At 42.1% G+C, this 12524-nt stretch overlaps 1 protein-coding gene across 2 annotated transcripts; it reads right to left on the bottom strand.

Annotated features, from left to right (window-relative positions):
• Positions 1-789: 789 nt before the first annotated feature.
• Positions 790-9208, bottom strand: tat (tyrosine aminotransferase). 2 transcript variants are annotated; one of them, XM_061077334.1, is made up of 12 exons: positions 9122-9208; positions 8135-8433; positions 7764-7868; positions 7491-7558; positions 7222-7380; positions 6040-6178; positions 5878-5930; positions 2911-3063; positions 2612-2740; positions 2445-2528; positions 1844-1942; positions 790-1681 (listed from the first exon to the last, which is right to left on the bottom strand). In XM_061077334.1, the coding sequence occupies exons 2-12, from the start codon at positions 8430-8432 to the stop codon at positions 1538-1540; spliced, it is 1431 nt and encodes a 476-aa protein (XP_060933317.1). In that variant the 5' UTR covers position 8433; positions 9122-9208; the 3' UTR covers positions 790-1537. The 2 variants fall into 2 exon arrangements, with proteins under 2 accessions (XP_060933317.1, XP_060933318.1); XM_061077335.1 differs by lacking the exon at positions 790-1681 and adding an exon at positions 1694-1739 and having other exon boundaries at positions 1809-1942.
• Between the last annotated feature and the right edge of the window lie 3316 nt (positions 9209-12524).

Raw genomic sequence — 12524 nt, 5'->3', positions numbered from 1 at the left:
TGAACATTAAAGTATTGGACGGTACTGATGGGACCCAGTCCTGCAGAGACCCGGTCCTGCAAAGACCCATTCCTGCAGAGACCCAAACCTGCAGAGACCCGGTCCTGCAGAGACCCGGTCCTGCAAAGACCCGGTCCTGAAGAGACCCGGTCCTGCAGAGACCCGGTCCTGCAGAGACCCGGTCCTGAAGAGACCCAAACCTGCAGAGACCCAAACCTGCAGAGACCCAAACCTGCAGAGAGGGTCCTTAAAACCTTTATAGATCCTCTGAACGCACTGAGATTTGTTCCTGTTCACTCTAAGTGTTGTTTCTTTAGTGTGTACTTTTTCTCTAGCATGTTGTCACAGAGATTTACACAAAGACCTGAAATAAACCAGTGTCCAGAGAGATATTCTGCAGCTGAAGATTCATATTTGTCCTCTGTCACATTCTAATGTCTCTATTCCTTCATATACAGTCATTTTAATTATTGCTTATTTAACTACAACACCCAATTTTCTTGTGTTAGACACAACAAACAAAGAATCCTGGATCCGCGCATTTATCTGGTTCCTCTTCATAATTTAATGAGTTCTTTGTTGGGTTATGAACCACTAACCAGAAATATTAATATTTGAAACATATTCCTGACTCATCTGTGATGTTTTAATGAAAAATGATTCGACCTTATCTATTATATTTATTCATCGACACCTGATGGAATCCGTCAGAGTGACAGAGAACGTGAATCACTGTTTATCAGTATCAAAGTTTCTCTAATGATCTTTTCTTATATCAATCAACACCAGTCATGTCAACAAGTTTATTTTATTAAGCAACTATCAACAAAACTACTAAATAAAATGTATAAATGACTTTCAATATGACACAATTAACATACAAATAATATACAGATAAACTTTTGATAAAGACTCATTTTCAAGCACAAGCAAAGTATAGAAAAGATTATAGATACGTAATGTTTATAAAAAGGAATATTGTACATTTATTTATATTTATATAAAATAATTCCTCTAATTATCGATCAGAAAGTGAAGAAAAGTATCAAAAGGTAAAAGAAGAATCGAGCTGATTTCAAACAGGCTACATCACGAAGCGCTACACAAATTATATAAATACACAAAAAACAGTAGAGGTTAATATACGTCGCTCATATAAAATATAAATATTAGGTTTTTGTCATTTCAAAGGTTGACATATAAAATTACAGCACGAATGGAACATCATGATTCGCTGCTCACCAGCTTCTCGTTACCACGGTGACGACAATATCAAAACAGATCTGACATCAGATTCATGTGGGGGGGGGGTAATCTCAGTTTACATTTTAAACACGTGAGGATTTATTCTCCTTCGTCTTCTTGGAGGATTTGAACCTGATCGGACGACTGAGCCTTTGTTTCTCTAACTTTTCATGACCCGCATCCATCTGTGGTTTGAATTAAACACGATGAGTGAGTGTGACCATGGTTCTGTCCGTCCTCCGTCTGTCCTCCGTCCGTCCTCCGTCCGTCCTCTGGCCCACGCTGGTCTTCTTCACTGGTCCAGATCCTGGCCACTCCCGCGGCTGCTGGGCCGGTAGTGGCACAGGCAGAACTCCCGGATCCGGCTGCAGGCCTCCTCCATCATCTCCTTCGGCACCGTCAACACGATGCGGAAGAAGTTGGGATACTCGAACGCCTGCGAGAGGACAGGACGTGCAACCGCTGAGCATGAGGACATCTTGTGTTCTCACAATGTGAGGACAAAGAGACGGAGGAGGAGAGGACAAAGAGACGGAGGAGGAGAGGACAAAGAGACGGAGGAGGAGAGGACAAAGAGACGGAGGAGGAGAGGACTTACCGAGGCCGGGAGACAGAAGACCGACTGTTCGGTGACCAGACGCTCAGTGAAGTCCACATCGTTCTTAAAGTCTGGGAAGTGATCCATGTCCATGCCCACCTGGACACACACACACACACACACACACACACACACACACACACACACACACACACACACACACACACACACATAAACACAGTCACATTAACGTCGACTCATCTGGTGAATCTACGAATCTTCTGTGGATTAAACACTTTCATCAGCTATTCGACATAAAAACGTAAAAACTGTTAGAAATGAAATCCTCAAAATGACATATTCAATGAACTCAGTGTTATTTCTCTGATTTTATTAAAGTATGGCTTCCGTCATTTGACTTTGAACTCTCCCAGTTCCTTTTGCACACGTGCACGACACAGTGTGTAACTCAACATCATCTTTTCAGGTTTCAGTTTGTGTGTTTCTGACTTCACGCTGCTGTTAAATGTAAAGATTAGAGATTAGAACCTGACGTCAGAAGATTCCCTGCAGAGCCACATCAGACATTATTCTCTCTGACACAAATTACAATATTCACCGTGACATAAAACATATATATGCGTGTTCACATGTGACTGACCATGAGGTACATGGCTCCTGAGGTCTTGACCGGGTTCAGGCCGGCGACCGTGGACAGCTCGTTGAAACAGATCTCTGCGTTCGACTGAGGAGACAAATCATGAATCCGTCTCTTATGATGCATATTAATGTAAGTTCTTAATCCTCATTAATTATCCCCAGATGTACCTTTAGTAAGCTGATGGTGTTGTTGTAGAAGCTCTGAGGCGTGTTGTTGAGGATGCCCTCTAGCGCCCCCTGGATCAGACTGCAGGCTCCCAGGATCCGCTGGCTCAGTTTCACCAGACCCTGACGAATCTGTAGCAGGACACATGTGTCATTTAATACAAGAGAGTGTGTGTGTGTGTGTGTGTGTGTGTGTGTGTGTGTGTGTGTGTGTGTGTGTGTGTGTGTGCGTGCGTGTGTGTGTGTGTGTGTGTGTGTGTGTGTGTGTGTGTGTGTGTGTGTGTGTGTGTTTGGTAACGTACTGCAGGTCCAAGGATGTCGTTCCGGTCGTGGATGAGGATCCATCCCATCCTCCAGCCGGGGACCAGCCAGCGTTTGGCCAGACCTCCGCAGGAGATGACCGGGACGTCACTGCTGAGGGACGCCATGGACGGACAGCTGATGCCGGGCAACACCTGGAGGAGGAGGGACCATTAGATATATTCGTACTTGGTGCGGCCATTTTTTCCACGAGAGAAAAAACTTTAAGTAAACGTTAATATCAAAGAACTTGACTTTTCTGAACGGAACAAACCGAAACACAACATTTCCTACACAGCTGGAAAGGGTTGACCAATCACAACAGAGTGAGGCCAGTTGGCCAATCAGAGCAGACTGAGGGGGGAGGGGTCTTAAAGAGACAGGAGCTTAAACCAGGTGTTTGAGACAGAGGCTGAAAAGAGGAGCTGCAGCGATGGACAGTTTCCTGAACATTAGAGCACTGATTGAAACGATCAACCTGAATATGAGCAGAATGTCTCCTTTCAGTTTCCAAAATAATAAACAGAAAGATGGTAAATGAAGCTGAAACTCACTGTGACACAAATAAAGATTCAGTGAGTCTGAGAAAACGTCATAAATTCTTCATAATTTCTTTAACAAACATAACTTTCTCAGCGCCTGATAATCTTGTAACTCACAAAACGAGCATGTGAGTGAGTTGACTGAATCTCCTCCTGAGATATTTGAAATTTGATATTTGCTCTCGACGTGGAACCGAGGGAAGTTTAGAGGGAAGAGAGAGAGAGAGAAAGAGCGGGAGATGGTGCAGGAACCTCGCCCCCCCCCCCCCACAGAAAGCTGCTTCTCATTATGGTCGTACAGTATCTTGGACAGCGAGCCCGGAGCCGAGCCAAACGTAAAACAGCACGAACACTTGAGGTCGAATCTGAACCTGAACTCACTGACTCCTCAACACTCTCAACCCGAGAACATCAGGATTTACATCTTTGTGTAAACCAATAAAGTAAAAAAGCAAAGGGTGACACTAAAATATGACATAGTTCTTTATCTTTAGATTTTATTTAAAGCTGAGGGATGTACCTGGTTAGAATGTTGCTGACATCTGGTAAGAAAGGAATCAGAAGAAGATAAGACGAGAGAAGTGGTTTGAGACGGTGGAGGAAATGAACTGTGTCTCAACAACCACAGCTGGAAGAACAGAGGGAGAAAGTGTGGAGGTGAAGAAAGGAATCAGAGAAAGGATGGAGGGATGGAGGTGTAACAAAGCAAGACTTGTTTTCTATGGGACTGAATAAAAGTTAGAAATATCTCTAAAGAACTGAGGAACTCTACAGCTGATTTACAAACATCTGCACAGACGTGTTGTGAGTTTGCTCCTGATGTGGCCGGGGGGGTGGGGGGGGGTTGCTCCTTCCAGCCATAAAAGAAATACCTCCACGCCCCCCCGCCCATCACCACCACCACCAACCCTCTCTTCAGCTGCCTCTCCGCCCCCCCACACGCCCCTCTGCTCCTCCATCACCAGGGTTAAGTGCAACCACATGTAGCCAGAAAAAGTGCTGAGTCATTGTGCTCTGCTTGGATCCATGTGAAGGAGTGGAGGGGGGGGGGGGGTGGGGGGGAGGGAGGGGTCTCTGGATGCACCCAACAACCCCGACTCGAAACTTTTCCGACTCACGACATCTGCTGCAAGAAGTTTTTAAAAAGTTTAAAATATGAATCTGTCTCCAGACTCTTGATGCACCTGGAGAGAAACTGCATTTGGGTTTTTGTGCGTTTCTGTGAAGTTTGTGTTGATCCTCGGCAGCAACAGCTTGTTCGACTTAACACAACGTGAAGCTGGGAGTGAGAACACACCCCCCCACCCTGTGTGTCTCCTGCTTACATAAGGACACACCAGCTTCAATACACACATCATATAGGCCGGACTTCGCCCAATGAGAAGCAGGGGGCGTCGTGTTGCTATGACAACAACATCTCAACCCTCCAAACGCACCAAACACCGATAAAACCTGATCTGAGGAAACGCCATGACATGATGCTCGAGGAAAATAATACATCAAGATACAAATATTGATAATTATCACGATGAATGTTTGATTATGAATTATGAATCCGGATATTTATAGAATTTATTTGTGAAACACGTTGCTTTGGGTTTCGTATTTTTATTCTGTGCAGAGAAACGTTCTTTACTTTCCTTAGTTTTATGGTCTTTTTTACTCGTTCTTAAACGGTTACATGTAAACAGAAGGAAGAGTATCTGATTTTCTTTCATATTGAGGATAACTTTTGTCATGTTAACATTTGATCTCCTGACTTTCTGCTGCCATAACGACGTGAAATCAATAAAGTTCTTATCTCTAAGTGGAAAACTACTGGATTCAACTCTGACCCTTTGTCCACTTATATAATGAGTTGGCAAACTTTCCACCTGCATGTGTGTGTGTGTGTGTGTGTGTGTGTGTGTGTGTGTGTGTGTGTGTGTGTGTGTGTGTGTGTGTGTGTGTGTGTGTGTGTGTGTGTGTGTGTGTGTGTGTGTGTGTGTGTGTGTGTGTGTGTGTGTGTGTGTGTGTGCATGTTTGCACGACCAGGACGTTGGACCAGTACAAACTTTTCAAGGCCGACACTGACGTCCACGTTTTTGACTGAATTCGTTTTTTCTTGGATCTTCAGTTTTGTCTCTTTCACGTTTGACAGGTTCTGCGTTTTTTTGTCTGGACAGAAACTGAGATGTTCGTAAAGTTTGCGATGTGTACTGCAGCCACCAGGGGGCGATCCAGATCCACTTTCACTTTGACAGAGCTTTCATGTCGTCCATCTTTATTAACAGAGTCTATGTCAGGGACGCACCAATTCTTTGTTTCCCTGGCGACAGCGTCCCGGTTACAAATCTCCCTTTTTCTCAGAATCCGAACTTTAGATTTTATGAGTTAAATGTTTGAATCCTGTGGTTGTGACTCGTGTCTGTGTGAGGTCACACTCACCATGTCACTGTAGATTTCATCGGCCAGAATAGGAACACAGTGTCTGGAGGCCACTGGGAAAAAAACACAGAATGAAACATATGTTATTGTTCTGCAGAAATTAGCTAAGTTGTGTTTTTGTTATTTGACATGGATGAGATCTTGAGGGACGTCTGAACCGACCTTTGAGGATCTTCTGCAGATGTTCCTTGCTGTAGACGGAGCCACACGGGTTGGACGGGTTGGTCACGATCACACAGGAAGTCCTCTCGTCGATCAGGCTCTCCATCTGCTGCAGGTCCACCTCCCACGACTTCTCCGGCTGCAAATCAAACACGACGCTGGTCAGGATGAGGACAGAAGGTGAACAGAGACTCCAGCTGCCGAGAACCTGATGTGACCTGCAATACCAACGATGGCCACAAGTCTAAAACTGTCTCAAAGTCGTGCTTTGTTCTGGGGATTCTGCTGCGTTCTGCTGTGATGTAGTGGCCTGCAATACCAACCATGGCCACAGGTCCAAATGTCTTGCAAAGCATTGAGGGATTTTGTTGCATTCATGCAATATTTATGAACATGTATTGGAGCCATCAAAGAAAAATAGGGATTTAATATCGTGAGTAAAAACTTTACGCAATTAAAGTCGTAAATAAAGTTGTAAAAATAGAGCAAATTTCCCCGTTGTGGCTCAAATAAAGGAATAAAGATAGATAGATAGATAGATAGATAGATAGATAGATAGATAGATAGATAGATAGATAGATAGATAGATAGATAGATAGATAGATAGATAGATAGATAGATAGATAGATAGATAGATAGATAGATAGATAGATAGATAGATAGATAGATAGATAGATAGATAGATAGATAGATAGATAGATAGATAGATAGATAGATAGATAGATAGATAGATAGATAGATAGATAGATAGATAGATAGATAGATAGAGTACTTTATTCATCCCCGAAGGAAAATTAAGTTGTCATAGCAGCCGGTATATTTGAATACAATAAAATACAATACAATACAATAAAATAAAAAATATTGAGGTAGAAAGAATAAAAAAACAGAAGCACAAGATAAAATACAATAAAATAGGTAGATAAGGTGCAGTGGCAAGATGATGGTAATAGTACTGATGATATGATGGTAATGGTATTGTTAGAATACAATAAAATAGATAGGATGATATAATATAATCTAAATTTGCAAGAAAATCTCAAAAACATTATTATCGTAGTATTACAACATCATTATCCTTCACATGAGCCTGATATCCAGCTGTAGTTTAGCTGTAGTTTAAATGTGTCGGTGCAACAGAAGTTTGTGTTAACAGTCCGCTGACGCAGTTCCTCTACTCACCAGCAGGTTGTAGAGTTTAACGTGGATGCCCATGGAGATGGCCAGAGTCTTATATAAGGAGAATCCCGGGCAGGGCACCAGGATGTTGTCCCCGGGGTTACACAGGACGCTGATCGCCAGGTCGATGGCGTGACTGCAGCCGCTGGTCAGGATCACATCCTGGAGGAACACGTTCACTTTTCAGAACACAGACACTGGAACACACGATGTCATTGGGTTTTTGGGGGAGGACGTGATTTTAAAAGTGCGTGAGGATAAAGAGACGGCACCTCTGCCTCCAGTGGAGCCTCGGGGCAGCTGTAAAAGTTGGCCAAGGCCTGTCGGCTCTTCAGATAACCTGCAGGTGACCACAGGCAAACAGAGACATCACTGTCAATCATTCCAGTGGATTTCTGGCCCCTCAATTTGTCAACAAGTCCCAATAAAGTCACTTTTGTGGCTGTAAAACTACGTTATCTCGCATTTCACCTCCGTGCATCTGTGCCAGAGCGTTTGGGAAAAACATCGACTGATGATTAATGTTTCGGATCGGAGCGACTCACCGACTGAGGGGGCGTAGCCGTTGTATTTCTGCGAGTCGACGGCGTCTTTCACGGCCTGAAGCACCACCTGGTCTGTGGGCAGGTTCCCAAACACCGTGGGGTCGCCTGGGGAACAGGTCAAGGCACAGTTACAAGTTAGTCAACAAAAGAAAACATTGAGAAATAAAGGTTTTATGCATTCGTGCAGGAAATATGGTCAATGATCATTTAATCAAATAAAACAAAGACATCCGATAGCAGCAGTGTGAAGTAAAGCTCTGGTTTCTCTGGTTTCTATCATCCAGAGTCTCCAGTCTCAGGAAACTGGTTCTTCTCATCTGATGTGATCCATCTCTAAGTGAAGATCTGAGGTTCAGCAGAAACCTTCTCACCGATGGAGAGGGCGATCATGGGCTTGTCTCTGTTGGGTGTGAGCTTCATCTCGTCCACGATGCTCCTGATGGGGTTCAGCGTGTTGTTGGCCATCTCGGAGGGCTTCACCTCCCACCTCTGCCGGCGGCTCTTCACCTTGGCCGGGTACAAGCTGCCGTTCATGCTGACGTGGTTGAGGCCGTTTCCCAGCCCCCCCCTCCCGTTGACCACGGTCCCGACCAGGGTTTTGGCGTTGAGCGCGGTTTTGCCGTGGACGCCGTTCCCGTTCATCTTCACCAAGTACGTCTTGTCATCCATCCTGGAGCCGAGCAGGAGGAACAAGAATCGGTTTATTTACAACCCTGGAACCTAAAATAACTTAAAATATACTATAAAATACTCTATGAATTAATAATAATATATGAACAGCCTATAAAATAAGCCCAAGTGCACATTCTGCATTATGAGCATCATATTCACACAGTGTGGTTTTACTTTATTAACTTAAGAACAGATTATGTTATTCTCTCTTTGATACTGATGCAAAACTGGAAAAAAAAGGGGCAAAAAATCCTCTCATTTGTCATTTTCTTCTTAAAACAAGATAAAACCTAAAGATGAATTCAAATATTCATATTTCTAGGCTTAAAGTTCCTGCTGCTCATGCTCAACATGTTTTATTTGATTAGCTCCAAAATCCCAACACACTTTATCTGTTGTGTTGATTTAGAAAAACTTCTAACAAACTTTCTTTGACTATTATCACTGATGCATGTTATTATCATCATAAATAACCTGTTAAACAGAAAGAAGTTCACAGTCAAAGCCACAAACTGACTCTCGTCCGAAACAAACAAACTGACTGAATATTTAACTTCTGGAAACCGAAGAATCCTCCTCAGGGTGCAGAGCCGACGGGAGGCTGCACAGGAACCACACAGAATAACGTCTAATTTCCATGCATGATATTAACGTTCTGATGAACTTGAATCATAAAAGTCACTGACCTCAGTTAATATTCAGAGCAGAGTTTGGTCCCAAAAGCAGCAGCAGCAGATTAATTAGCAGGAATGAAGAGGAGGATGCATGGAGCCGGTTTTATAGCTCAATACCTCAAAAATGGGTGTTGAACGCTGACAATCCTTCTATTGGTGGAGACTGAGGGCTGAGTCATACACCCCTCTGACATCACTAACCAGAACCAAACCACCTCAGCCCTCCATCAACTATCAGCGGGGGGGGGGCGGGGGGGGGGGGGGGGGGGGCACATATGGTGTGTGTGCGTGCGTCATGTGTAGTGCGGTTCAAACAGAGACAGTGTCCACATGACACCAGGCAGGGAACCAAACACTTTTATTATGAAGGGACGAGTATTCCCATGTTTTTAACTTTGTACTCAGAGCAGGAAAGTTAACTTTGAGTCACACTGAGTTTAAATGTTTTAGTCTAATATGCATAAATTCTCCTTTTAGCTCATTGTTTGGCTTCTGGGACACATATTTCACTGGTTTCCATTCTTCTCTGGTCTGTGGTGAAGTGATAGATCCAGTTCAAAGGAAAAACTGATCTGATATCATTTTAAATCCAGAAGGAGTCGAACTGCAGAGCAGGAATTCTCCCTGATGCTTATTTCCTACTAAAGAAAATGTATTTATTGTTATAATATCAGGACTTTATTCTCAATTACAACTTCCCTCTGTGTCCGACTGCACTGCAGATCACACACCTCCTCCATGTGAGCAGATGGGACACCTCAAGGAGCTGTTAAATTAACACATATTATATTATATCATATCATACTGCATTACATTGCATATTGTAATTTTACACTGTTCACTGTTTTGCATTTCACTTTTTCTTCACTTTTTATATCTTTCATCTTTTATTTAGTTTTATATAGATATGTTTAGGTCTAAATAAATGTTACTTTGTATAAATATTAGAAAAAGTGAGTAAATAAGAAGTAAATAGTGAGTAAATATATATTGTTTTTTATTGTTTTTCTTATGTGTGGTGTATTTATTGTGTTTTTATGTTTCTATGTTCATTGTATGCACCAATAACCAGAGCAAATTCCAAGTAGGTGTAAACCTACTTGGAAATAAATACTTTCTGATTCTGATTCTGACAAAACAAAACAAAAATCCAAGTTCATGTCAAATGGACTTTTAGGTCGTTCTCATCCCACTGATGTTTGCTGTGTGTCATCATCGTCTCTGCTCAAACACAAAGTTACTTATTCACGTCGGCTCTGACATCACGCAGTCAACAGAATATGTTATGATACAAACTGTTTGAATTCGCAGCCTCTCGACTCGTCAGTCACGTCGTGAGAAATCAATATCCACGGACAAATGTTAGTTTTGTTCAAACACAGCGAGACAGAGACAGCAGCGGAGTTATGTCACCGGGAGGATTTGGGTCATATTTCAAATGAGCCCAGTTTCCTTCAGCTTTGGTCAAACTCAAACCTCTGGGGAGAACTTCCTGTTCCATGACTGCTGGTCAGTCCACCTCTTCTTCTTCTTCATGGTTCCTCTGCTCAGCATCAGATCATTTTACAGAGAAGTTAGCAGAGGTCAGAGAAATCCTCTGTGGGAAATAAGATGCAGAAGCATGAGACACGACTTCAGTTATCACCACACAGAAGATGCTCTGTAGGTTTTCTACAGTTTGTCTTTAATCAAGGTCTTTTAAATCTTGTTTTTTACCTTGTCGTCATTAACTGTGTAGTTTTATTCTCGGGTCAAACGTCGTCCTGGTGGAGTAACGTGAGCCGACTCCTGTTTCCACAGATTCATAAATCATCATCTGGGTTCACGGGTCAATTTGAACAACGTGACACAGGCTCAGCTCCTGAGGTTGAGAAAGTTCAAGTTGAAATTTAAAAGATTACAAATATGCAGTTACTTCACAACACTACCGGTAAAAACAAATTCATGTTCTGGTATTTTGAGATTTTGGTCTCTTCTGCTTCAATCAGTGGTGAGAGGTAACGAAGTAGAAATACTTTGTAAAATAATTTTTCACATATCTGTACTTTACTTGAGTATTTATTTTCCTGACGATTTTTTACTTTTACTCGTTACATTTGAGCACAAATATCTGTACTTTCTACTTCTTACATTCTCAAAACTGGCTCGTTACTTGAGCCACTTATTATTCAGGCAAATGAATTGGCGTTTTGAGGGCTTTTATTAGGTGACTTTACATGATTTTTTGAAGGTTTTCCTTTTTCGATTCACATTTATTTTCCCTTTCCTGCTTCGTGTCAACATCTGCACATAAATACATAACTCGAAGCAGCAAGTGGTTAACTTGTCTTAAAGAAAATATTGGAAGTAGTTGGTTTAAACAAAAACTGTTGGCAAATAGACTATCATTGGTTGGCCGTGTCTACTTAGTCTTACACGTCCACGTAAACAAAACAAACAGATTTAAAACAAGTCGAGATGGAAAAAAAAACAACACAACCAAATATATAAGCAAACGCAAAAACAACTTTCAGCCAACACAACCAAAAACTAACACTGTGTGTGTCGTGGACTACTGCATATTCACACACACAATTCATTTTTTTAATGGACCTCCCAAATGGAACCCTGGGTAATCAGGCCCAGTTTTCCACTCACTATAATGCCAATATAATTTTTGCAAAGATATTATATTATATCTATATATTGCCAATTCCAATCCTTAGTCGCCCTTTGTGCTGACTCAACACAACTTAGAAGCTGTTGAGTCTTTATATATGTATTGTACAAACTGGCTAATGTGTGTACAACTTCAAGCAGGGTTGTGTCTTCACTTTGTCGTCCCTACAGGCAAGATACCCTACAGGTGTGTTGTCACCCTGCTGGAAACAAATGCAAACACAACCCCAGTGAAGATAGTCTTATGATAAATAAATAGGCTACATGTAGATGTGTGGACAAGCTGGCGGCAGGTAAACATCCAGGCAGTTACACAATACAGCTAATAGACACAAAAGGTTAGTGTTGAAGTGCCGTCAAGCAGGACACTGATAATTTATAAACTTCAAAATAAAGTCACCAAAATACTCAATTGGATGTATTTTGTAGATGTAATTTAGCATTCAAAAAATCATTGGTCTTCAATTATTTATTTCCTTGTTTAGTCTGAAATTTGGCAGCAGAACCAGAATGTGTTCAGTGAGTTTTCTTCTCTGTTCTTCCATGTGTGCAGGCTGTTAACGAAAGAGAAACGATCTTATTTTGTGTGCCTAGTTTCCCTTTGCTGAGTCATCATAAGGGGCATTGTGTATCAGTCCTGCTGCTGATGAAAGGTCCATGTTTAGTGATATTTACAGAATGTTTTAGTGGTTATTCTTTGGTCTATTAGTGTTCTTAGGAAGACTCAAGAGGAACTTGTTTATTCTGTTGTGTTGAT

Source organism: Limanda limanda, chromosome 8 (assembly GCF_963576545.1).
Source record: "Limanda limanda chromosome 8, fLimLim1.1, whole genome shotgun sequence".
NCBI classification, from domain to species: Eukaryota; Metazoa; Chordata; class Actinopteri; order Pleuronectiformes; family Pleuronectidae; genus Limanda; species Limanda limanda.
Note: the sequence above shows the minus strand (reverse complement) of the source record. Positions and strands in the feature narration are given on the sequence as shown.

What these genes read in the sequence shown, in the direction of transcription:
- tat (XM_061077334.1), bottom strand. Translation starts at nt 8,432, where the DNA reads ATGGATGACAAGACGTACTTGGTGAAGATGAACGGGAACGGCGTCCAC. An exon ending in CGGCTACGCCCCCTCAGTCG is followed by an intron (nt 7,559 to 7,763) that starts GTGAGTCGCTCC and finishes GGTCACCTGCAG; the next exon opens with GTTATCTGAAGAGCCGACAG. An exon ending in CAGGAGCCATGTACCTCATG is followed by an intron (nt 1,943 to 2,444) that starts GTCAGTCACATG and finishes GTGTGTGTCCAG; the next exon opens with GTGGGCATGGACATGGATCA.